Here is a 26,431-nt window from a genome sequence, read left to right as displayed (position 1 = left end):
ACGACTGCCTCCATGGCCACGTGACACTCCATCCTAACGACTGCCTCCATGGCCACGTGACACTCCATCCTAACGACTGCCTCCATGGCCACGTGGCACTTGATCCTAACAACTGCCTCCATGGCCACGTGTGATACTCCATCCTAACAGCTGCCTCCATGGCCACATGGCACTCCCTCCATCCCAGTGGCTGCCTCCACAGTCACATGGCACTCCATCCTAACAGCTGCCTCCAAAGTCACGTGGCCTTCAGTCAAGATTCAAGCTTGACAAAGATCAGGGCCTGGCTGGCACAGACAGGAAGGGCTCTGCAGAGTGTGTCCCCAAGACCTAATACCCAGCTCTTTATCCCAGAACCCTGGTCATTCCTAAAGTAGTGAGCTATTTCCTCTATATTCCACCTGGAGGCTGGGGCAGTTTTTGATATGCTTGGCAATGACATGTCCAGGAATGTGAAAATATCAGCCTTAGATTAACAACGGTCATGAGTGCTAACCCCTGACCTTAGTGATCAAATCTCCTTCCAGGGTTAAGTAGGAGAGGCAGGAGCCTAGAGGTGCGGGCTGCAGGGGACCCCTCACAGATCAGGCTGTGGGGTGGGGACCATCTAAAGAGTCAGGGTTCCTGATGCAGATGGACAGACAGGACATGGAGCAGCTAGCTGGCACCAGGGGAATATTCCCTTAGATGGCCTTCCATCAGTCATGACAGAGATATCAGTGAACCCGTGGGCTTGGACAGAAGTCACAATCACTCCCATTTTGCAGATAAGAAGACTGGCTCAGAGATGCTGGGCATATTGCCCAAGGTTACACAGCAGTGGTTTTGTAGCTGGGCTGGGAGCTGCATGGAGCCCGGACGCTGTGTCTAATTGGTATCTTCCTTTCCTTATACAATCATCTCGAGAGGAGGAAGATTAGGGTTGTTCTTTCCTCTATAAATTTTCTCTGTTCTTTCAAAAACAACAAACTTTTCTCCTCAGTCCAGATACTAATTTAAAACTTATTTAAAGGAAAAAAAACCTCTAAGAGAAGAAAACGTCGCTGTGAATGAATCAGTGGAGGGGCTCTCTGGCCCCTAGCAAGGCAAGTACAATCCGAGGCTTGGGTTTGCACAGCACTCCCGTCAGGTTGCTCAGGGACTCGATGTTGAGTCGCAAAGGGCTGCATGTGAGGACGCCAGGCCTGCAGTGAACCCTGCCCTTTCTGCCCACCAATGGCCTTACCTTATTGGCCCACTCCACGCGCTCCACGTCTGGGAAGTGTATCTAGAAAAGAGAAACCCCAAAGGGAATTTAGGCCTGCGTCACATGCCCCCAGCAAGAGGCTTGGCAAGCCTGGTCCTGCTGCCCGGAATAGTGGCTCAGTGAGTCTTCTGTGCAGGCCGCAAGGGTGCCCTCAGCATCCACAGCACACTGGGCCCTGCCTAGTGCCTTCTAGGCCTGTGGTGGCCAGAGGAAAACCGCCCACAGTTGCTCTCTTCCCTCAGCCACCAGTGCAGCTGTGTTGAGCTGTGGAGGGAAAAGCCTGGAGGCTGCACCTTTGCATGTACTGGACATCCCCAGATCCCCTGCGTTAACAAGCAAGCTTGCACCTTAAAAAATTCATTTATTCATTTTAAGGACACAAGTGATGCACTCTATGTTAAAACAACAACAACAACAAAACCCAACAAGGGTAAAACTCAGCTAAGCAAAGAGAAATTCAGAATTTTATCAGAAAATGTCACCACTCAGTGATAGCCATCTTTAACAGGGTGCCTTTTTCTTTTGGTTTTTTGAGACAGGGTTTCTCTGTAGCTTTTGGAGTCTGTCCTAGAACTAGCTCTTGTAGACCAGGCTAGCCTCGAACTCACAAAGATCCACCTGCCTCTGCCTCCCAAGTGCTGGGATTAAAGGCGTGCGCCACCACTGCCCAGCTAACAGAGTGGCATCTTCAATGGCCAATGGGGGAGTGGCTGTGCAGAAGCACCTGCCCTCTCCCCTTTCGCAAGCCTCCCTCTCTCTAGCAAAGAGAACCCTCAGGCCTTGTTACAAAGCGACTTAAATTCCCATAAGTCCCAGCCATTCTTCTTGCTCCTGGTGAGTCAAAGGGGCCAGCGGAGCTAGTGGGTCCCAGGTTGCAGGCTAACCTCACGTGACTTTCCTCCACCCTCATGATCTCCCCTGGACCTCTTAGTCCAACCCCTCACCTTCCCACCAAGGTCCCTGCAGGTTCCCAGCGTGTCACACAGTCCCCCGCACCCACCCCTGGTCTCTTCCACTGCTCCTGTCAATTCTAGGTTTCCAAAGCAGAGGACAGATGTCCCTCTTGGGTGTCTGACGGTTCTCCATGGTAGAACTCCATACACTTTATGACAGCCTGTTGGTCTCTCCTTTCTCCCTAACCAGCTGGAAATGTATGGCTCCCTGCTGCAGCCTGGCCCTGGCACAGGAATGTCCTAGTAAACACCCATAATGAAATGGCACGGAAGAACACTGAATAAATGCACGCAGGCATGAAGGTCAGCTTCTTGCCCCCAAGGCTCAGGCTGATAAAGGAGATGGTAGAGAACAGACCACCTGGGCACAGGGGCAGGACTGAGACAGGAGGAAGGTAAGCCTCAGTCAGTCCCTCACCGGCACTGCCTCTTTGCTGGAACATTCCCTCGCCATCCCAAGCTACCGTACATCCTGCTCCGGCACACTCTGGGTGTGGAGCCTGCCACATTCCAGCCCAGGTGGGTCTCCATCCTTGGCAGCTGAGCTGTTCTGCCTCTGGACCCTGGAGGCCAATCCAGTTCGGCAGGTCCAACACTGGCCACCCATGGGAGCCGGTCAGATGTCAGTTCCTAAGCCTGGCACCTCCTGAATCAGAGTGTGCTGGGGTGGGGTGCTTTGACTTATTTTTAACAAGCTCCTGAGGTGATTCCAGAGCACAGTCAGGGCTGTGAGTTATCAATGGACAGCCCACGCTTGTGTCAAGGTAACCCACACCCGCCCTGAAAGGATGGGAGCGACACAGAGATCAGGCCCATGTTTCTGAAGTCGCCATGGTCTCTCTTGGTTCACCAAACCTGCCTCTGAGGCTCTTCACCAAGAGGCTCTCCACAGACAGTTGAACTCCTGCCCAGGACAGCAATTCAGTCTAAGAGAACAAGACCACCAGGGCATCCAGTGTGGCGCATGCTCCCAGGGGCGCCCCTCAGTCTTAATCTCGGCATCTGTCTTTACCCTGGAGAGCTGGTGCACAGGAGCCAATACTCTTTGCCCAGTGAGCACAGACAGAAGCCTGACACTAGCAAGCTCTGATGTAGAAAAGCCAGTCGATCTATTTCCCCATCATACCTGCTTTATCCTATTTCTGGAGAAATCTCTACCCATGCCAAACTCCCAAAACTATCCTAAGTTTTTATCTGTGACTTACAGATTTAGATCTATACTCTCCCTGGAATTTTTTTTAATAGGATAAGGATATCATTTTATGCTTCTTCGTCCTACTTCCCCTAAGGCAATCTTCCACGACCATACAGCAAAACCCCTAACACACCACACACACACACACACACACACACACACACACACACACACACACACACACACACACACACCCTTTCTATGCACTCTGGACTGTGCATAGAGTGTGTTCCTAGTCAAGCTTCAAGCCCATTAGTCTGTTTTCCTGTTCACACTTTCAGTTACGATGTCTTTTCAAAATGACCTGGGTGATTTTCCCAGTGATTGTCCCTTTTTGCTTTTCCTTTCCAAACTTCTGTAGATAATGGTGATGTGTGTTAGCCGGCTCTGATCACTGTGATGTTCACACGAGATGTTCAGCTCTCGGAGTCCCAGTATCCCATCTGAGGACACCAGGAATGTCCCAACTTCCTTCCACTAAACTCCACCCCTTACAGCTTCACCACCTTCCAACTGCATCCCCATGGATGCACATGGCTCTGGGATATATTCGGGGCTCTGGGGTGTTCCGGATCAAACCACTGCAGGAGACAGCCCATAGGGACCCTGACAGTGTGCCACTAGAGTTTACGCCACTGTTCATCATGTTCTATTTAGGATCATAAAACTTGTTCTATAAGAATTCTATACACTTTTGTCAGAGAACTTTGTGGGTTTGGCACAAAACTCTGCTGAGAATTTCAGATTGCTCTAATTGTTCCTTGATATTCCTAGGTTATCTGTTGGTCTGTCTTCCTTTCTTCCCTCCTTCCTTCTCTCCTTCCTTCTGACCCTCCTCCCTCTCTCCCCTGCTCCCTCTCTTTCTTTACAGGGCCTCATGAAGCCCCAAACTTTCTACATGACTAAGGCTGGCTTTTAATTGCTGACCCTCCAGTCCCCACCCAGCATACAGACACACACCACACACACATCCCATCGGGCTTTCTCCTAGGTTATATACATATATTATCGGCTCCAGTAACATTCTTTATCTCTCTTGCTTGCTGTCCTTGTCTTTGCATATTTCCTGTGCTTTCTCTAATCAGCCAGGGCATGTGATTGATAAGCAGCAGTGGAGAAATGGAGGTCTCTGCTTGGGCTTTGGCCTTCAGGGGAAGCTTCTGGGGACTTTCCTGTAAAACACATTTTACTGTGGTCAGCACCTGTCAGGGTGGAGGAAGCTCTCTAATCTATGGGCTTTCGTTCCACAAGGGCATTTAGGGTATCCAACACCTTCTTAAGTCCACTGAGATAATCATGGCCTTCCAGTCTATTCCGTGAATGGAGTCAGCCTAAGTGACAGTGCTTTTAGAACAGAGCCAGCTCTCACCCAACAAGTAGGAAACCATGCCTGATGCCAGAAATCTAGCCAACTACTGGAGCTGTGAAGCCACGATCTTAGAGAAAACCCTGCAACGGCGACTTAACCACTATAATCCCTAAATACATTCTAAATATCTGTCCTTAGACCCACAGATACATGCAGCCCATCCTTCATCAAGGAAACTTCTCTTTGCAACAACAGATGGAGACGATTACAGGAAACCGCCAGTAGTCAAAATGCAGAGTTATGAGGCCGGGCAGTGGTGGTGCACGCCTTTAATTCCTGCACTTGGGAGGCAAAGGCAAAGGATCTCTGTGAGTTCGAGGTCAGTATGGTCTAGGAGCAAGTTCCAGGACAACCAGGACTACACAGGGAAACCCTGTCTCGAAAAACCAAAACATAAAATAAAAATGTGGAGTTATGGAGCCCATGCCAATAGATACATCTATCTGTAAAACAACTCCTCCACCTAAGCTCGGGGTCACTGCAGAAGAGGGACGGGGAGAGACTCTAGGACCCAGAGGACCAGGGAGTTTGCTATGGGATTGTCTCTCCTAGGAATGTCAAAAGATACACCCATACGGTCTTACCAACGTGACTACCTAAACACAAGCTGAACAAAGACAACTCAGACATGCTAAACTAGACAAAGCCCATGATGTCTCAACCTTATACAAAGAACTACAGCAACTAAGGAATGCTGGGAGCTGAGGAAACAGTCTTCCCTAGCGAAGAGCACACCCATTGGTTATCCAATCAACTGATCATCCCTGAAAACATACACATACAAGGAACATTATACAGGTTGTATTTATGTGTTTATGAATATATACATGTGTGTCTATGTGCACATACACACAACAACAACAACATCATCAACAACAATTAAAGAAAAAGAAGCTATGAATTAGAAAGAAAGCAAGACAGGAGAGGTGCATGGGAAGGTTTCGAGCGGGAGGATGAAAGAAACAGAAAAGATGATGTAATTATATTATAATCTCAAAAATTATAATTATTAAGGAGAAATAATTAAGTTTTTAAAATTTTAAAGAAAAAAGCTATCTAATTCTTGGGATAAACTTTACTTGATACTATGTTTTACTTGGGCCTTTCTCTCTCTCTCTCTCTCTCTCTCTCTCTGTGTGTGTGTGTGTGTGTGTGTGTGTGTGTGTGTGTGTGTGTGTGTGTAAGAGAGAGGAAGGGAACAAGAGAGAGAAAAAAGGCATATGTGTGCATATGCATGCAGAGGCCAGAGGTTAACATCTGGTGATCTGGTGTCTTCCTCAATCTCTCTCCACCTTCTAGTTCCAGGGGATCTAATGCGCTCGTTTTGACTTCTCTGTACACACACACGTACACACACACACATCACATGTAATATAAAAAAAGCTAATGAAAAATAAATATATAGATTTGGGATCTCTATAGCTTCCTATTACTGTTTTCTATTATTTCTTTGTATGAACCAAGATGGAACCTTTTGGTAATTGCTCTTTGAGCTGGAACATGATTAATTTCTGTGACCGTTTCATGGGTGACTCCAATGAATGATGTCTTGCTAATATATTTTTGCTTGTGTTTACTTTTTGTTTGATTGGCTGCTGTCACAGAGGAGTAGACCAGAATTTCCAGGTTCCACTGCTGGCCCATCTCCTTCCTCATGTCAGCTGCCAACTTCGATTTCAGCTTCGTATTGTGAAATCAATGTGGGCATGACGATAGCTAATTATCACCCTTTACGAGCATGCGTCATCGTTCCTCGCCGTCAGACTTGCATCAAACTCCTCTGTGTCTAATATGACAATTGCTACTCCAGTCTGCTTTTGTTGCCAAGTTGCTCAGTTGTATGTTTTTTTTGTTTTGTTTTTTTTTTGTTTTGTTTTTTAAAGCCTACAGTACCTGGTATTCCCAGACGGTCTCCCATCCAAGTACTAACCCCGACCCTGCTTAGCTTCCGAGATCAGACGAGATCGGGCGCGTTCAGGGTGGTATGGCCGTAGACAGTTGTATGTTTTTTTATACACGATTTTTGACATTTTTTAAAAAGCTTTTGAATTGTGTGCATGCATGTCTGCATGCAGAACATGTATACCCGAATGCAGTGTCTAAGGAGGCCAGCAGAGTTGGGTTAGAGGCAGTCGTGGGCCACCCAACATGGATGCAGGGCTTCTGCGTAAACAGTAACGTCTCGTGATCGTGGAACTCTCTCTCCAGCCCTCAACCTTCCATTCGTTAAGTTTTTCTTATATTAGCTTATGAAAAATTAAGCTTGGGGCTGGCAGGATGGCTCAGTGGGTAAAGACGCCTGCCACTAAGCCTGATGATCTGAATTCAAACCCTGAAACTCACGGCAGAAGTTGAGAACCAACTCCCCCAAGCTATCTTCTGACCGCCACACACATTCACCCGGGGGAGGGGGGAGTGCAAAAATAAGTAAATAAAGCAGAAATGTAACTTTAAAAAGTCTTTAAGATCAGGTTTCCGGTGGCATTTTTTAAATTGTCTTTGTTGCTTCTCTCCGCCTCTTCCACGTCCTACCTTCCCTCGGGCGCTCTCACCCCTGGCAGCCGCCTTCTCGCTTTCACGTCACATGTGCCTTCCGTGTCCCCTTGCTCCCCACTCATGGTCACTCATGGCCCCACAGTCTACGCCCCCTCCACAAACCTTCATTTGCATGAACACAAACATTGATCGTCAGGATCCACTCATGAGACAGCATGTGATTTTTGTCTTCCTGAGATTAGACCACAAACATTAGAACACAAACATTGATCGTCAGGATCCACTCATGAGACAGCATGTGATTTTTGTCTTCCTGAGATTAGACCACTTCATTTAATACCTTCCAGTCCTATCCATTTTCCTGAAATTCTAATAATTCCATTTTCCCCAAGACCTGAGTAAAATCCCATTCCTTGTGCGTGAATGCCACTTTTCCTTACCCATCTGTCGATAGGCCAGATGTCTAGATGGGCTCCATTTCTTTGCTACTGCTCTTCCCTACCAGGAAGCCCTCAGACTAAAGACGGGACCTAGCTCTAACCCAGAATGTGCAGGAGGTCTGGGTTGCTGAGAGGGACGAGCTTTGGAACCAGTCATTGGAAAGCTGACTTTCTTGGGCAGCTGATGCCATGGCAGCGCCTGCTGAGCTGATTGAGGCAGGCTAGCCAGGAAGTGGAGCACTAGCAGCCCAAGTGCTTAGGTCGCCATGGAAACAGAGAGCAGGGCGCCACAGTGGAAGCTCAAGAGCCTTTGAGTGCTCTCTTGACGTGGTTTGGGGCGGCAGAACCGACAGGAAAACGTCCCTCACCCCAGGGCCTTTGCACAGCAAGGGTTTCGTTTCCACCTCCTCTGAGCTTGCTGAAGCACCAGGATATGGTTTGAAGAGAAGGTCTCTTGGTACTTTAGTTTTCATTCTTACCTGACTCTGAGCATGCGTGTGCATGCGTGTGTGCGCGTGCATGCGTGTGCACATAGATCTTTTCCCAATGGAAAAATCACACAGAGAGGCCTGGCAAAGGCCACAATCAAAGCCTCTTTTCTTACTGAGGAACAGAGAGAGCAGCAAAGGAAGAGAGCTCACCATGGGACAGAGTCCTAAAACCGTAGAGAAATGATAATAAGCATCGTCTTTCTTTTATACATGTAACATTCATAACAATAAAAACTAAAATTCTTCTTCACTATGCCCCTATTTTCTCATCTGCAGAATGGGCTCAATGCTGCCCTTTTTCAGAATTCCTAGGTAGATGAAACAGGACAATGCATACAAGGTGCTCAGGCCCCTTTATGACCCAGAAGAACCTCAGAAGTGGCAACTGCTACCAGAAGTTATGAAAGCCCCCTGAACCTCTGGATCTCAGGTCCATACAAGGTTCCTGAACTGTGTGTCCCCATCTATCCAACTGAATTTCCTGGTGCCTCCACTTTAAACAACAGTACTCACTGACAAGGGCCTAGAGGTTGGAGAGAGGCCATAGCACACGGCTCTGTCAGAGGAGATACAGCTGGTGGGTGCTTGCCTGGCTTTGCCAGTTGGCTGAGAGATCTGTGTCGCAGACACACACAGTCACCACTAGGCCGGCCCAGAGCCTCCAAGGGCCATAGAAAACCCTGCCCAATGGAAGTGCCACAGAGGAGGCCTGGTAAAGGGAACCAATTAGAGCCTCCATTTTGTCTTTCCTTACCAAGGAAGAAAGGGAGCAGCAAAGGAAGATGCTTGCTCAACATGAGACAGAGTCTTAAAGCCACCAAGCTTCTGTTCCAATGCTCCCTGATTCTCTTGGATCATTCTGGAAGTATAGTCAGACATTTCTATAAAATCGAAACAGGAAATTTCCTGGGCAGCTCCTTAAGCTGAGGGCTCTCTGAATCCAGAAGATAGACCACCGCAGCACTTGAGCTACCAAGGGTCCCCCGCCCACGGGAAGGTGGGAAAGAAAGAGAGGGTGGGCTCTCCTGATCGGGGTTGAGGGAGAGTCTACTCAGACCCCAGGAGGAGGAGTAGCTCCTCCGCTGCCTCTGGCCATGGCGCTATAGTCACTGCCTGGATCTCAGCTCTGCTGGTGACACTGCTGTCACCAAGTATGCGTCCTCTGGGCCTTAGTTAATTTACAAGGGCTCTTCCAGGAAGAGCTGCAAGGTAAACCATGGGATATTAATGCTGTGATTCTGCTTGGCTCTGGGACTGCTCCTCCACATGAAAGGTGGGATATCCCACCAGAAAGAACTGCCTCTGCAGCGGACGGTGTGGCCAGGAGCTCAGAGGGGCAGGTTCCGACCGTGATCTTCAGCCATAGGTTTCTCACAGGGCTGAGGCTCCACTCATACACAATCCTGGGATACGGAAGTGAGCCTACTTCTAAGCGGGCCAGGTCGCTATCCTGCTTCATTTCCGGAGAAACGGGTACTATCCCAGGTGATGCACCACAGGCAAGAATGTGTCCCTAAAAACAGGCCTGTCACATGGTCCAACCACCATGGCCATTCCTGGGATGCATGCAGAGGTCAGAGGATAACGGAGGGAGTCAGCTCTCTCCTTCTACCTTATGGGTTCTAGGAATTAGGTTCATATTGTTAAGCTTGGCAGCACACGCCTGATCATAGGCTGCTATTTTAACCAATAAATAATCAGGGAATAGAAGTAGCTTAAGAAGCTTAAGAAGAGAAACTAAAGCAAGCAGAGGCTCAAGTCAAATTCCCAAGCAGATCGAGTCCACCTAAGACACTGTTGTCCATCTTTAGGTGGAGATGTCTGAAATCTACCTACTAAAACCTTTAGGAATAATGGTTCCAAAGCAGTGAGGAAAACAGCCCAGAGGGCTGTACAGTTAAATCCTACCAGACACACCAAAGAGTCTAGGTTTGAAGTGTGTTGTTATGGGGCTTTGGGCCATTGCACCCTCTCCAAAGGAGACAGGATGCCGGAGGAGGCATCACTTAAAGGGTTTTCCTGTCTACACACACACACACACACACACACACACACAATGGTGGGAGAGAAAGACCCACAGACACATCCAGACTCATATATACAAAAATGCATACCCTTACTTAAAAAAAAGCCTCATGGGTCTTCCTTGCTCTAAAATGCACACACATACACACATACAAACGCAGACTCAAACTAATCCCCCAGGTGAGACCCACACATTTTGGGTACTGTACAGACATGTCCCGCGAAGGCTGGCTGCTGGCTGCTGCCCCTGCTGGGCCTGGAGATCACAGCACAGGGGCTGACCCAGTGGCCTTCCTAGGAATACCATCTTCTATTTCACTAATTTTTGTCATGAGGACACACAGTACCCTCTCCCCCTTTTTGCCAGGAGGCAAATATTCAGCCATGGAAACTCCCATGTTTACTTTCTGTTTTGAGACGAATTTCACTAAGTAGTCCAGGCTGTCCTGCCTCACCCTTTCGAGTCCTGAGATTCCAGGTGTGCGACACACCTGGCTGACAGCTACTTTTAAATTGCCCCTTTCTGCTTTAAATTACCCTGCTAAACATGCTTTCAGAGAAATAATTGCTCTGCCAACCCGTCTAGTGCTATCCTGTAATCCGCAGGCTCTTAATAACATACCCAGCTAGCAAACTGGTCTAAACCAGCTGGGCCCAACAACAGAGAGATTGATCAGCTGGAATTCCCATAGTGGCCAACAATGACCAGCTGCAGCCTGCTACGGATAAGGGCTCAGAGCTGTCCACAGAGTAGGTTGTCTCATATGTGATGTGAACATGTTGTATGAGCAGGTGTGGATACAGGCGTGTGCAGGTGTATGGGGACCAGACATTAACCTTGTATGTCTTCCTCACCTTTTAAAACCATTTTTTAGTATTTATTTAGTATATGTGCACATGTATGGGCCTGAATGCATATATGTACATAGTGTGCGTGCAGGCACCCGTGAAGGTCAGAGGAGGCATTGAATCCCCTGGAACTAGAGTTGCAGATGGTTGTGAGCTGCCAAGTGGGTGCTGGGCATCAAACCGGGGTCCTCTGCAAGAGCCGTAAGCACTCTTAACCACTGAGCCATCTCTCCAGCCCCCACTTTACTTTTTGAGATAAGGCCTCTCACTCAATCTGGGGTTCACCATTTGACAACCCAGTAAGCGCCAGGGGTCTACCTGCTCCAACCCCAGCTCCGGGATGACAGACATGTATGCTGCCACACTCGGTTTTTATGTGGGTGCTGAAGCCCTGAATTCAGGCTCTCATGCTTGCAATGCAAGCATTTCACCATTGAGTCATCTGCCCAGCCCCAGAGCAGGTTTCCAAGGAGACCTCAGTGACAGGCTAGAAACATCAATAATCTAGACCGGTCTGATACAGGTTAAAAAATACTATCTTCTTGCTCATTAGACTAATAAAGGTCCCAAAATAATAGTCATTGAGGCTGATGAGGCAACAATGAAGTGGACAAGTTTCTTTAAAATGTACGTAAGCTTTAAATGGACAAACTGCCTTCTACGTATTTATCTTAACACCGTAGGTTAGAAAATTCTCAACCCTCGGCATGGAAACTTCCTGAAGTGGAGAGGAGTTAGACCCACAACTGGGCTAAGTACGGGGAGTAAGTGTTGGTGGTGCGCTCACCTTGGGTGGGACAACCACATCACACCCTCTTATTCCCAGAGCTCAGGGACATCACAGGAGAAGGGCAAAAGTCAGCAACTGGGGAGGGCTGCTGCATAAACAAGTGTCTTTGGATGTGACAGGACTCCGGAACTTATGAACACATACCACCTATGGTGGCCTTGATAAGCACAAGATCAAGCTGGCCACGGCTCCGGCATGGATGGGGAAGGGGTCACAAATCCCACCCCTAGCTGAGGAGCTAGTGGTAGCTGAAAGCTGACGGAGTAGGCAGAAGGGTCTTCAGAAGCATGCACTGGTGCAGTAGTTCTCAACCTGTGAGCAGTGATCCCTTTGGGAGGCGTTGAAGACCCTTTCACAGGGGTCACTTAAGACCATCAGAAAACACAGATATTTTACATTAGGATTCATAACAGTAACAAAAATACAGTTATGAAGTAGTGAGGAAACTTTTTTACGATGGGGCAAGCATGCCATAAGGAACTGTTCTAAGGGTCTCAGCTTTAGGAGGGTTGAGAACCAGCGCTCTAGCGGACAGACTGACAACCATGCACAAACATGCAGCACCATCTGAACTTCATGGCTCTCACCTCATACAGCCCCTTCTCTGTGCAGCAGGCAGAGACAAGAGCACTCCATAGCCAGTCAAAATGGAGAGAATAAGTGACCATGGGATACCGAGTCCCAAACGGCGCGTCTGTAACACAGCTCCACAGCTAAGGCTCGGGGAACATTGTAAGAGGAGCACAAGGACGATAAGGGCCAAAGGACAAGGACTGTTCATGACAGTTGCTTCTGAACAGGACAGGGATGTTGTTCCCATGCCTGTTAGCAATATGGCTGCCTGTACAAGACCTGCAAAGACCCAACATGGATACAAGAAAAGGCCCCAGCCCTAGGAGAGAGCTAGAGGTAGTCATGGCTGCAAAGGGACAGAGAACCAGTTTTTGCTTTTCCTTTTCTTTTCTCTTTTTTTCTTTTCTTTCTTCTTTTTTTTTTCTCCCTCAAGAATGAAGCCCCGATCCTAAGGGGTCAGCCTTAAATACACGCAAATTAGAGCAACACTAATTGGACTCAGTAGGGTGTGTACATGTGTGTGTGTAACAAAAATGCAAATAGGCAAAAAGGATATGAATTCAAAGGAGGTGTGGTTTGGGGAAAGTCATGGGAGGAAATGGAGGGGGAAGAGAAGGGTGTGGCAAAGATGCAAATACAATATGCTGATATATAAAATCCTCAAATTAAAAAGAAACATCAAGCCGGGCGGTGGTGGTGCACGCCTTTAATCCCAGCACTCGGGAGGCAGAAGCAGGCGGATCTCTGTGAGTTCAAGACCAGCCTGGTCTACAAGAGCTAGTTCCAGGACAGGCTCCAAAGCCACAGAGAAACCCAAACAAAAAAAAAAAAAAAAAAAAAAAAAAAGAAAGAAACATCAAATTGGGAGGGTACATGTTGGTGGATCTGGTCTTGGAGGAGTTAAGATAAAGTGAGCATTAGATACGATAAAAATATATCATACATATGTATAAAATTCTCAAAATAACAGATAAAATATATATTTAAAATGTTCATAAGTTTTGCTGAGTCTATACACGATGCCCATACATGCACGCGAGCAAACACTCCTGCACAACAAATAAAAGTAAATATTTTAAAAGAATATATCAAAGTAAGGAAAAGTACAAGTTTGTTTTGCTTAACTTCCACATACCATCCACGCATGTTAGTGTGCTTGAGTAGAACTATGAATCTCTGGGTGGAGGACCTGGGTGTTTTCTAAGTCTGTCTTTTGTGCCTTCCACATACATTAGCTTTCATAGCTAAGAAAGCCAGATCTTGAAGTAGTTTAAAGCCAGTGTTAAAGTATTAAAAAGCAAACACAAAAGAAACACAGATAGTGAGTGAAAACTTGACAAAGTGTTCAACGTCCTCAGCCACTGGGAAAGACAAATTAAAACTACTTCTAGATTCCACTTGACGTTACTCAGAGTGACTGACAGGAGACAAGTGACAAACGCTGGCGCGTGAGGGTGTGGGGAAAGAGGAACTGCCTGTGGGAGGGTCAACTCGCGTGGCTACTATGTGAATCAGTGGGGAGGTTTCTAAAGAAAAAATAAAAATAAAACTATCACGTGTCCCCCCTCTCTCGGGTCTAAAGCTGGCAGATCACAGGAACGCTTACACATCTCTGTTTACTGCTGCAGTGTTTACAATAGCCGGGAAATGGAATTAGCCAGAAGAAGGGATAAAGAAAGTGTGGTACATACGCAGCCATAAAGAAAGATAAAAATCAAGACATTTACAGGAAAATATGGGAATCATTACGTTAAGTGAAATAAGCCAGGTTCGGACAAATACCACAGTTTCTTTCACATGTGTAATTCAGGTTGAAGATTACACATGGGGTGTGTGTACATGTATTGGCATATGGAGTCATAAAACCAGAAAGAGGATTATGAGAGGGGAGGAAAGAGGGGGTGACAAACATGACATGGGAGCGGGGGGGGGGCAGGGGAAGGAAGGGACCAGTGAGAGGGAGCAAGGACAGCAAGGAGGGCAGAGGGGAGGGCAATGAAGAGAACACAGCATAACGACATACATAACGAAGATGCCACACTGTATTCTAAATGTGTTCTAACCTCAAAATCTGAAAATTAAAATTTTGAAAAAAGAGGGGAATTTTTTTAATTAAAAATAAACTTGTGCAAAGGGACGGGTGGGGGATTATGGGATTCTGAGGTGGTCCAGAGAAGTTCATGGTTTCAAGGACACATGACACATAGGCTTCTTGGGGCAGGAGTGGGCCTGTCTCAGTACAGAGACAGAGTGCGTGAGACCTGGACCCTGGGTCCCTGCGAGACTAAAAGACCAAATCTCATATTCTCAGTTGGAGTACAGGGTGTGTCAAAAATGGTGCTTTGTCCTGATAACAAGTGGCACGTCTTTAATCCTGCCTCAGTATTTACCAAGGACGGGAGAAGGAGGAGAAAGGAAGTCTTCTGCTTCTGGTATCTGTGGGCAGCCTGTACTGAAGTTCTAGATCCCCAGTGATTAGAAATCCCTGGGCTCAGCTGGGAGGCGGAAACACTGTGGTTTGGATATAGAGGGTCCCTGACTAGGCCCATGTGCTGAATTCAGGCTTTAGTCTCAGTATAGCAGTGTTCAGGGGCGGGGCTTGGAGGAAGGGACTGGATCATAAGGGCTCTGACTTCACGGATGGATTAATCCCTGGTAGATTCATAGCTCGATGGCATTGCAGGGAGATGATGGAAGCTTAGGAGGCGGGGCCTGGATGGAGGAAGCAGATCACTGGAGGCATGCTCTGGAGGTTGTGTGTATTGCCCCACCCCTTCCTCCCAGTGTGAGTAGCCTCTGCCACATGCTCCCCATGCTGAGACACACTGCCTAACCTTTAGCCTGAATTTCATGGACTCGGCCAACTTTGGCCAGAAACCATTGAGTTAACAAGCCAAAATAAAACCTTCCTCCAAAGGTTGTTTCTCTACGCTGTTTGTCACAGTGATAAAAACTATCACAGGAAGGCAGGCGAGGGTCCCCCAAACCCTGTTCACCAATACAACTGAATTGCCGTCCTCAAGTTGTGACTCTCACAATTATTCATGCGGAAGCTCATTCTTCCCTAAGTCCCCAGGGACATCCCCACAGAAATGCCACCTCTGCTTGCTTCTGAGATGCTTCTAGGGGAGCCGAAGGAAGCCAGCAATCAGCTTCCATTCCTTGTCCAATGAGGAGGGGCCTGCAACACAGGAGGGCAGGCACTGTTCCCACCCACGGCACGAAGCTGCATCTACCACGTGGCCTCCTCTGGTCACTTAGGTCTTTGGGCACCTGCGTGCAGGAGAGGTTATCCCAGACACTCCTGTTCAACCATGAATCAGGACTTCTAAATGAAGCCCCGGGCAATCTCAGGTGAATTTGAATTTGTTGACTATTGTCTTAGAATCTGCATCTTAAGTGACCAAACCTGTGGGATGCTTTGGGCCCAGAGTCTCCCACCCTTACCACAGGCCTCAACTCTACTCCATAGTGCATCTTCCAGGCAGGTTTCCTGGGCCATTCCCCACCTGCTCTAGAACCCTCCCCGAAATTCCTCAGCACCTTGGACTTCTGATATGTCTCAGAATAGATTGCTCCCATGGGCCTATGTCCCCGCTCTGCTCCCTGGTTCCTCGAGGGCAGAGACCGTGCGACACCTACATCTGTGGCTCACACATTGCGAGCCCTCTGTGAATGCCTGCTCACTGAGTAGGGGATGAACACACGGATGCCTAAAATCCCTGTGCTGGGCTGGGAGGAAAAGGACGCCCACACTCTGTCCCGCTTATTGCCCAATCCTGGCCGAGGACATGCTAAGTCCATGAAGCATCACCAATCCATGGAACAGACACAGAAAGACATGACTTAGCCCTACTTCCTCTTCTTTCCTGAAGACAGGTTCAACTTCAAATGACTTGTATGATTTCTTAGGGCTGTGGGCAACCCCTCCGCGCTGCCGGTTTCACATGGCCCTCGACTGCTTCTGTGGCACTGGCTGCAGCATCAAGCTTGGTGGGCTCATTGAAGCCCAGACTCACTGCATTGACCTCCTCTCCTTAACAGAACTATCAGTGAGGACAGACAAGGAGAGGTGGGTCCTGGGGGGAGGGAGGGCATAGGGGGGAGGGAGCTACTCCACCCACAGTAAGAATGGTCAGCCCCAAATAAGGCAGCATTCTGGCCCTAGTTGTCTGTCTGGATGCCCAGCAGGGATGCTGATGAGGGACAATCCAGGGATTCTGCTGGTGCCTCCACACATCCATCACTTTGAATGGGAGGGTCATCTTCCCTGGCTCTCACCCTGGCATCCCCTGCCACATAGAGGGTAAGGGAGAAAGATTAGGGAGTTGGTCCTAGTGGGGGGGTGTGAAGGCAGAGACAAGCCGACGTGGAACTGGTTCATGGCTAAAAGGCATCTCCAAATGAGCATCTCCCACAGGTTCATAATTCTCAGAAGCCCTGAGACAGGTATACCCTGCTGAATGCTTGGAGACCTCCCAGTCTCCACCCTCTCTCTCTTCAGCACCAACTTGCCAGCAGTTCCCCAAGGGTTAACTGTCCCCAGCAAGACTGCCAGTCAATTGCTATCAGCTGGCAGTAACAAGCTGGGCCAGACCCAGAGCCACAGACAGACAAACTGCCAATGTTTCCCACAGTTCTTTCCGCTCTCTACCCCGCCTCAGGCTATTTGCCTAGCAACCAGCTCTCATCCCTCACACACCCCAGCAGACCAGGAGCCAGGGGAGGCGTTCACCAGACTTCACTCTCTACCAAAGCAGAGCCAAAATAAATACCTGATAAATAAGGCCCATGAATGGCTCGGTGAATGCCCTGGAAATGGTGAGACTGGGGAAGGCTCACTCCTATGCTGTGGTGACTGGATGCTGACCCCATGGAGAGTCTTGAGGACGGAGCGAGAAGGCCCAGGTCTGGAGGCCAGGGGCCAATACTCACTATGGCGCTGAAGCTGGGAGCCCCAGAACCACAGAGCAGGCCCAGCCTGGCAGAATGAGGTTTCCCTGAGGTTCTCTGTGCCCCCCTCCCCCCTTGCTCTACTCTCTGCAGTCAATCAGTTCCCAAAAGACACATTTTCTCCTGGGACACGTGTTCATTAGTTTAACGTTGGGCAAAGGTCCTCAGAGGCTCAGAAAACTGATGGTCATAAAGCCAATCGTGATTGGCTCTGAACAAGTACTCTATTTGGGTAGTTTTGTTGAGACAGGGCCTCATGTCTCCTAGGCTGGCCTCGAACTTGCTGTGTAATTAAAGTTCGCCTTAAAGTCCTGATCCTCTCGTCCCTATTTCTGGAGTACTCAGACTCCTACACGTGTGCCTGGCTCTAAACGTGGGGTTTTCAAATATTTAACTCATTACAACCAACACATGGAGACAGCGCTTTGGGGGCTAAGTCAACCATGTGATGGGCCTTCTGCTGGTTTGCATGTCACCCTCCTCACTGCAGACAGGGCTCCCTCACTCTTTGGGTTTGTGAGTAGTACATGTTCCTATTCTGAGGCCGAAAAAGAGGAAGTGAGCAGAACAGTCAACCACACGAGCCCCAGTTTTCCCACCTCGTCCTCCATGAGGCTGGTCAAAGGGCGGATTTGTATCAAGCTGTGCACCCTTCCCAGGTGTTCATGGGAAAGAACGCTCTCTAGACTTGTTTCCAGGACCCCCAGGCATGGTGGTGATCGCCCAGCTAAGTCAGAAAACTCCAGGACCCCTAGGCTCCTCCCTCACTCTAGAGGCCACGTGCAGCAATCAACCCTCTCCAGCATGTTTATCTCCCTCCCCCTGCTGTGCTCACTGCGGCCAGGTTCAAATAATTTTCCCAGGTGGGTTCTCTACCCCTACCTATTCCCTCCTTCCTGCTGCAGTGTCTCTCAAAGTCTCGCTCCTTCCAGGCCTACAGCCTTCAGAAGCTGACCCTGTCTCCCTCATGCCTCACGACCACACATGTTAGACAAGCCAAGCACACACACACCCCCCTCAGAGCACCCGGTCTATTCCTCTGGGCTGTGTTCGCAAGCCTCTCTAGGCCTGCAGAGCCCAGCCTAACATCACCGCCTTAATCCTGAAGCTTACCTAGAATCTGGCACCCAAAGTCAGCCAGTCACACCAGCTATGAGTCTGGAGAACCCAGGCTGAGGTGGAACCTTTCCTAAGACCATCTAGAAGGCAGGAGGCTGTGGTCTGGGGGCAATACGATGTGAGGCCTCTGATCCCCTCACTGGACTCTATGCAGGCTCCTATTTTTGACATGCCCAGGACCTCCATGACAGTTTTCTATCATGTCCCAATCTCCTACCTGAGATGGGCATCTATAAGACACCCTCATCTTCCTCTGTATGTTCCACATGGCCAACTGGATCAGACCTGTTCCCGTGGCTTCTACTCTAGGAACATACTCACTGAAGTTTCTGTGTGTACCCTTATCAGTAAGCATTTGGGCCCCTCACCCCAAAGACACTTACTCATCTGTACAAAGCTTTGGTGCTAAGCCACATATTAGGGCTGGGGGATAAACTAAACCTCATCTCCCAAAACTCGCATGTTCTATCCCCCAGGACCTCAGAATGCGACTGCATTTAGAGAAAGTCTTGACAGATCTAATTAAATTAAAATAAGGTCATTAAGAATGTATCTGAATGCCATGATTGTTGTCCTTGTATGAAAAAAAAACACTTGGACACAGGTACTTGGAGGGAGGAGCAAGTGAAGGCAGAAGCCACCCATAGGCAGAGGAGAGTGGCCACAGAAGAAATGGACCCTGCAGATATGGCTTCATCTTGAACTTGTCACCTACAGACTATGAGACCCTAAATTGCTGTTGTTTAAGCCACCACATCTGTGGTACTTTGCCTCGCTGACTTTAACAAACTACATACAGCAAGACTTAATTTCCAAACGAGTGGCAGCAGGCCATTCTTCTCAAACCCCGCTGTAGAGGTTACTACCATCCCAGGCAGGTGGAGGCGCTTAGATTTAGCACTAAAAGGGGCAGATCTGTCATGTAACAACCCTTGGAAATGGACTCCTTTGGGCTTCCAATCCTAAGGATCCACGGGCCCCACCCGAGGAGTGAAGCTGCAGGCACGGAACTTGTTTTTAAGTGAGCCAGGTGGTTCTCAGGACTAGATGCATCTGTGAAACCACAGCCAGGCCGGCCGCCACCAGGAGGCGGGTTTATCCCTGGACTGCGAGTGTGCATCAGGCCTCTGCATCCCCAGGACATAGGGAGGAAGAGGCCAGTGGTCCAGAGCAGCGTCGGGGCCAAACACCTCTAGCCCGGCCGGGCACTCCTGCCAGTCCTGGGCTGAAGGCAACCAGAACCTGCTGCTCCTATCGCTGCTGTGTGCGTCCATCTATGTGCCACGCCCTGCGCGAGATCGTTAAATCAACAAGCGAGTGGAAGAAGCGCCTTCTGTTTCCCAGTAACTTTGCGGAGTCCTGGATGCCCTGGTTTTCACTCCTGGGTGGGCCCCCGACTCACCCGCCCCCGACTCTTCTCTGAGACCACCAAGTCCTCACATGAAGCCCCGGCTGTGCGCCCTATCTCCCCCTCCGAAGCCCACAACCCTCCACCCAACCCGGCTCACCCAGGCCGGCAGGTGCTGGCCCCGCAGCTCGCGGCTGATGAACTCGCGCTCGTGCTCTAGGAATTCGAAGGCGGCCTCCAGGCGCCCCAGCTTCCCGCGGCGGTTCCGGCGCCACCACATCCAGAGGAAGGCGCCAAGCAGCAGCCAGGTGACGCTGAGCCCCAGGTAGCCTGCCAGGTAGACGGGTGCCAGGTAGAAGAGCACGCGTGCCACGAAGCCGTAAAGCTCCGGAAGCAGCTGACCCGACAGGCGCAGCTCCGTGTTCCGTGCTCGCTGACTTCTCTGAGGGTCGTCGTGACTGCGGGGTGCGCTCGGGGCGCACGGCTCCTCCGCCTGCATCTCTCTGTCGCCCTCTTGCCTTCTCTTGAAGCTTCACCCCAGCTCAGGTTGGAGCACCCCTATGCTTGGGCACATCTGTCCTCAAAGCAGGTCTCCGCTGCGCTCCGCTCCTGCTCTACCAGCCTCTCCGCGCCCGGAGCTCAGGTTCTCCCCACCCCTGGACTGCGGGAGTCTGGGATTAAGGCCAATTGGGTGGAGCTGTGGCAACCAGGGAAATCCGGAAGTCTCCGCCACCAGGGGCGGGCCCAGGTGAAAGGGGGCGTGGTCAGTCTGATATGGCCTAAAGGGCACCCTGGGATCTCAAAGTTTGCCACAGATGTTATCAGTAGGGGTGCAGCTGCCATTTGGGATGGGCCAAGCGCTGCCTTACGAATGGGCCTCACTGGCTCCCCATGGATAAACATCACCTAAAACCTGTTCCTTAAACACAGTATTACCTGGACTTTTGGCTGAGTATTCCAGGCTCTTCACAAACCAGGTCATCACCAGGGTGGACCTAACTCAGAATTTGGGATCTCCAGCTGGTCTTTAGAGTCTGCTATGCTGCACTCTCTCGGTCTCTCTCTCTCCCCCCCCCCCCCCCCGTCTCTTTTTAGGTTTCTATATGTACTTGCTTTTTATATATAAATTTTTTATTGATATTTATTGAATGCTACATTTTTCTCTGCTCCCCTCCCTGCCTCTCCCCCACCTTCCGTCCTCCCCCAAGGTCCCCATGCTCCCAATTTACTCAGGAGATCTTGTCTTTTTATACTTTCTACTTCCCATGTAGATTAGATCTATGTAAGTCTCTCTTAGGGTCCTCATTGTTGTCTAAGTTCTCTGGAATTGTGGTTTGTAGGCTGGCTTTCTTTGCTTTATGTTTAAAAACCACCTATGAGTGAGTACACGTGATAATTGTCTTTCTGTGTCTGGGTTACCTCACTCAAAATAATGTTTTCTAGCTCCATCCATTTTCCTGCAAAATTCAAGCTGTCATTATTTTTTTCTGCTGTGTAGTACTTCATTGTGTAAATGCGCCACATTTTCCTTATCCATTCTTTGGTCGAGGGGCATTTAGGTTGTTTCCAGGTTCTGGCTATGACAAACAAAGCTGCTATGGACATGGTTGAGCACATGTCCTTGTGGCAAGCCTGAGCATCTTTTGGATGTATACCCAAAAGTGGTATTGCTAGGTCTTGAGGGAGGTTGTTTCCTAATTTTCTGAGAAAATGCCACACTGACATCCAAAGGGTTTGTACCAGCTTGCATTCCCACCAGCAATGCAGAAGTGTTCTCTTTACTCCACAACCTCTTCAGAATAAGTTGTCATCAGTGATTTTGATCTTGGCCATGCTTACAGGTGTAAGATAGAATCTCAGAGTTATTTTGATTTGCATTTCTCTGATGACTAAGGATGTTGAACATTTCCTTGAGTGTCTTTCAGCCATTTTAGATTCCTCTGTTGAGAGTTCTCTGTTTAGGTCTGTACTCCATTTTTTTTTATTGGATTATGTGATCTTTTGGTGTCCAATTTCTTGAGTTCTTTGTATATTTTGGAGATCAGACCTCTGTGAAGATCTTTTCCCATTCTGTAGGCTGTTGTTTTGTCTTGTTGACCGGCTGCTCTCTCTCTCTCTCTTAAGCTGTTGGTGAAACCTGTACTCAGCCTCCAGCTCAGCCAAGCTGAATTTAGGAACCCTTCTGTACCCATCCTCCACACCACTTTCAGAACCCTCTCTCAAAGGGAGACACTCAGTCTGGATCAGAGCTTCCAGGAGCCCGGCCATCTTCACTTACAAGTCATTTGCTGTCTCCCGTGGTGCGCCCAAAGAAGGCAGGTGACCTGGGAATGGAGAAAGAAAGAAAAACAAGCCCTGAGCTGCTTGGGAATCAGTGCTGCCCACAGCTTGCACATAGCATGTCTGAACTATCAGACCAAGAGGAGCAGGATCCCTAAGTGCAGACAGTGACTCACCTCGTGGATGGCACCTATCATAGGTGCCCATTCAAGAGATCACGGCAGTGACCAGATGGCCAACCAGAGCTGACACCAGTACAGACTTGATTTGAGTAATTTCATTCTCTTTCCACAGCTGGTGAAAGGCTCAGTCCCTTTTGAACAATCAAAAGATGCCTGCATTCTCTTTCTTGACTCTCCCCACCTCTCTTCTCTTCCTCCTCCATCTGATAAAAGTACTTGCTGCAGGGGGTCGGAGAGATGACTCCTTGCTTAAGAGCACTTACAGCTCATGCTGAAGACCCTAGTTGAGTTCTCAGCGCCCACAACAGGCTTACCAAGTTCAAGTGACTCCAGCTCCAAGGGATGACCTCATAGGCACCTGCGTTCACGTGCACACCCCCACACACAGACACACACACATACATAAAATTTAAAATTATAAATAAACCTCATAAAGGTATTTGTTGCAATAATGCTTTACAACAATGGGTATGTCCCTGGAGGTCAGAATACCTGGATCCTCCTCTCCCCTTCTTGGCCTTCTTGGCCTCAGGCTACCCTGGAAATCAACAAAAATGCTTTTACTCCTAGTGCCTTTGAAGCTCCAACTGCATTCAAAGCTTACTAAAGTTTCCAAAAGTCTTACAGATGAAGGCTGTTAGACACAGTTTAACCCAATGTTTCCCCAACTATTTACTGCAGAACCCATCCCTCACGGCATTTCTCTTTTGTTTGGCCCAGGTCAACAGAAGCTGAAGACATGAGGATATGTATTAAGGATACAGAGCTGTCTCCAAGAATACGAGGCAGAAGGAGCGCACAGGATCCCTAGGTCAGGAAATTACCTGCTGGCACTTGGCTTCTCATCCTTGGAGACCACTGCGCCTTCCCCCAGCGTCCAGCTCCTCACCTTGTGGAACACTGCGGGCACAGGTCCAGAGTCAGAGCCCAGCCCTGGGTAGACTGCCAAACTCCTTGGGGAAAGGATGCCCTGCCGTTCATCATTGCCTTCATTTTTCCCATTCACCAGGCCCAGCCCCCTGTTCCACCTGGCTTAGTGTGTTTACAGAGAATGTGGAAGGTGGCACACGGGGGGGGGGGGGTTGCTGCTGCTGGGAAGTAGCAGTTGGTTGTGTGTGGAATGGGCACTCACCAAGACAGACGTCCAACATGAGACCTGTGGACATCCTTGGGGATGCACTGCCCCAGCTACATTGTCCTTTCCGTTCCTGGACACAGTTCCTGGACACAGTTCATCTCCCCAGAATGGCCGTCTCCTGAGTCTTCCATACATACATTAGAGCGGTGAGAATGTTAGTGGATTTTTTTTCTACTAAACCCTGTTTATAATAAATGGCTTTCATAAGTTAACTGTAGGAGACTATTGAGAATACTGCATCTAAAATCTTATCTCCCCTCCCCCGAGATCAAGTTTGTGCTGAGATCATGGCTGCCATTCCTTCCTGGATGCAGTTACAATGTCCCACAGTTCCAGGCTCCCACGGTTCCAGGCTCCCACGAAGGACTCTGGGATTGATCACAGCTCGCTCCAGGGAGAACCATGCCCTCCAGAGCTTGTGCCTGCACTCATTTGAGAGAGTATCACGCTGTACACCAGCTCTTAGAGAACAGCAGCTTAAATGGTAATTGGCAACTGTTAGAGTTGAGATGTAGCCTCCTAAAAGCTAAAGGTCCTAACCCTTGTTAGGGAGAATTGCTGCTACGTGGAAATACCCGTTACACGTGAAATCAAGTCAGAATCAGGCCAGAATACAATAAACTCTAAATCCAATGACCAGTGCTCTTTTAAAAGAGGGGAGATTTGGGAATGGGAACAAGACTCAGTCAATAAAGTGCCTACTCTGTAGACATGAGTTCAGATTCTCAGCATTTAAGTAAATAACTGGGCACAAGCAGCCCCACTGTCTACAGCCCCACTGTTGGGGTAAGCAGAGTCAAGTAGGTCCCAGAAGCACAGATAGCCTAGCAAAAATCAATAGTTTCTGGTTCATTGAGAGAACCTGTCTTTAAAGGGGGAAAAAGGGCAAGGAATGGCAGCACAGGCCTGTAATCCCGGCACTCCAGAGACAGAATCAGGCCAATGTCTGTGAGTTCAGCGCCAGCCTGGTTTATATAGTGAGTTCCAGACCAACAGGGTTATAGAGAGAGACCCTGTCTCAAAATAAATAAGGTGGGAAGTGGTCAAGGAAAGCAACTGAATTTGACCTCTTCACAGGCACACACACACACACAAATAATTACACACCACACACTAAACACACACACACATGCACACGCATGAGGGAACTTTGTGCACAGAGACACAGAGGAAATAAGGAAAGGGAAGGCACATGAAGACTAAAGTTGGGACTGAGGTGCCACTGCAAGCCAAGGAATGGATGCTGGCAGCATAAAAGTAAAGGAGGAGACCCCAGTTTCAGGCTACCAGGGTCTTAAATTGTGTGGCTTTGGTCCTCTGAAAGGGGCACAGTCACTTACCAGCTGCCAGGGACTGGTCCAGGCATGGGAGATTACGGATGAGCAGGATAGAGAGGAGGCCGTCTCTGATAAATGACACGTGGTAAATGTGGCTAAGGAAAAGGACGGTGAAGCCTGCAGTGTGAGGCAGAGAAGAAGAGGGGAGAGGTCTGCTTAGGCCACAGAGACTTGGAAATGGCTCCACTCAGAGCCGGCATTTGAGTCGAGAACTAAATACCAAAAACAAGTAAACACCTACATCATACAATTCCATCCTTTGAAAACCCTCAGTACCCTGTCAAATAGTCTCTCCTCTGGAACACGAAGATGACAATCCCCTGTCGTGTGTGTGTCATCATGAGTCCCACATGGCTCTATTCCTTTGTGGCGTCCTAAGAGGCACACCAACCAGGCTTCCTCAAGGACAACATCGGCTAGTGACACATTTTCGTGTCTCAGTGCCAGGGTGTCAGCTTGGCTCTGGAGCCGGCTGGAGACGAAGAGTCTCTGTACTTGGAGGGTTAAATCAAAACTCAGGCAGTTCCGGACTCTGGGCCTATGGAAAAGATCCATGATTCTTGGCTGTTCCACTTCCTAGTGGTTACATGGGGATGATTCTAAAGCTTGAGTCACTAGATGGCTGTGCTGCCGAGTAAGCCCTGCCGTACGTAAAGCACGCTGGGCACGCTGGGCACGCTGGGCACGCTGGGCACACGGCACAGCTGAGGAAGTTGGCAGCGGAAACTTACTTTTGTCTAAATTGTTTGATTTTTAAAATAGAGCTGCATTTGTGTACAATTTTTTTTTACAATTTTTAAATTGGGTTGAAATGCATAAAGTGCAATCTTTACTCATTCAGTCATTTTCACACGTTCTCTTTGGGGTAGCCTCCTGCAGCTCCGTCTGGCCTTGAACTCTCCTCGTAGCTGAAGATGACCTTGAGTTCCTGACCTCAGCTTCTACCTCTGAAGGCTACCTTCTACCGCTGGATCACAGGACAGCTACCTTCTGCCGCTGGATCACAGGACAGCTACCTTCTACCGCTGGATCACAGGAGTGCACCACCACAATTAGCTTATGCTGTGCTTCCGGGTGGGCTGTGGGGGTGGTAGAGGAGAGGGGGACAGTGAGATCAAACATAGGTCCGCGTGTGATCCTCAGTCTTTACGACTTTACCTGGTGTACGGCGCACTCGTGCTGGGGTATAGGAATCAGTACACCCAATCTCCACAATGCTTATCATCTTCTAAGCCTAAAAGATTGTATCCATAAAAATAAATATAAAAAAATTATACCCATTACAGAAATAAACCTCATCCACCTCATTGCCCAGATCCTGGTGTCAACAGCTTTCTGTGTTTGGGACTCTCACTGGGCTAGGTGCCGTGTGCTAAGAGGAGCTACTGGATGCTTTCTCTCTCTGTGACCGGCTCGTTTTGCTTAGAGTTCATTCGTTACAGTACTGTGTGTCAAGAATTCCTTGATACCGTGTTTTGTGTTGTGTGATGCAGTTTGACCAATATAGTCCAGGCTGGCCTCAAACTCCTGGATTTGAGACACCTTTTCCTGAGTAGCTAGGACTCCAGCATGCCCAACTACACTCAACTAAACTTCCTGTTTTGTTTTTTTTTAAATTTGAAGGTCTTGTTCTTTTTTTTATTTTTT

At 48.8% G+C, this 26,431-nt stretch overlaps 1 protein-coding gene and 1 pseudogene across 1 annotated transcript in view; both read right to left on the bottom strand.

The window, feature by feature from the left end:
- Esyt3 (extended synaptotagmin 3) overlaps positions 1–20,538 on the bottom strand; it is a 46,995-nt gene extending 26,457 nt beyond the window's left edge. The window contains exons 1-2 of the mRNA XM_005367819.3: positions 20,008–20,538; positions 1,226–1,267 (exon numbers count right to left, since the gene is read on the bottom strand). Of these exons, the coding sequence (XP_005367876.1) occupies positions 1,226–1,267; positions 20,008–20,346 (381 nt within the window). The 5' untranslated portion in view covers positions 20,347–20,538. The remainder of the gene's footprint in view (positions 1–1,225; positions 1,268–20,007) is intronic.
- Positions 6,645–6,759, bottom strand: LOC113458428 (annotated as a pseudogene).
- Positions 20,539–26,431: the final 5,893 nt, after the last annotated feature.

Source organism: Microtus ochrogaster, unplaced genomic scaffold (assembly GCF_000317375.1).
Source record: "Microtus ochrogaster isolate Prairie Vole_2 unplaced genomic scaffold, MicOch1.0 UNK24, whole genome shotgun sequence".
NCBI classification, from domain to species: Eukaryota; Metazoa; Chordata; class Mammalia; order Rodentia; family Cricetidae; genus Microtus; species Microtus ochrogaster.
The sequence above is the reverse complement of the archived record's forward strand: the minus strand, read 5'-3'. Positions and strand labels throughout refer to the sequence as shown.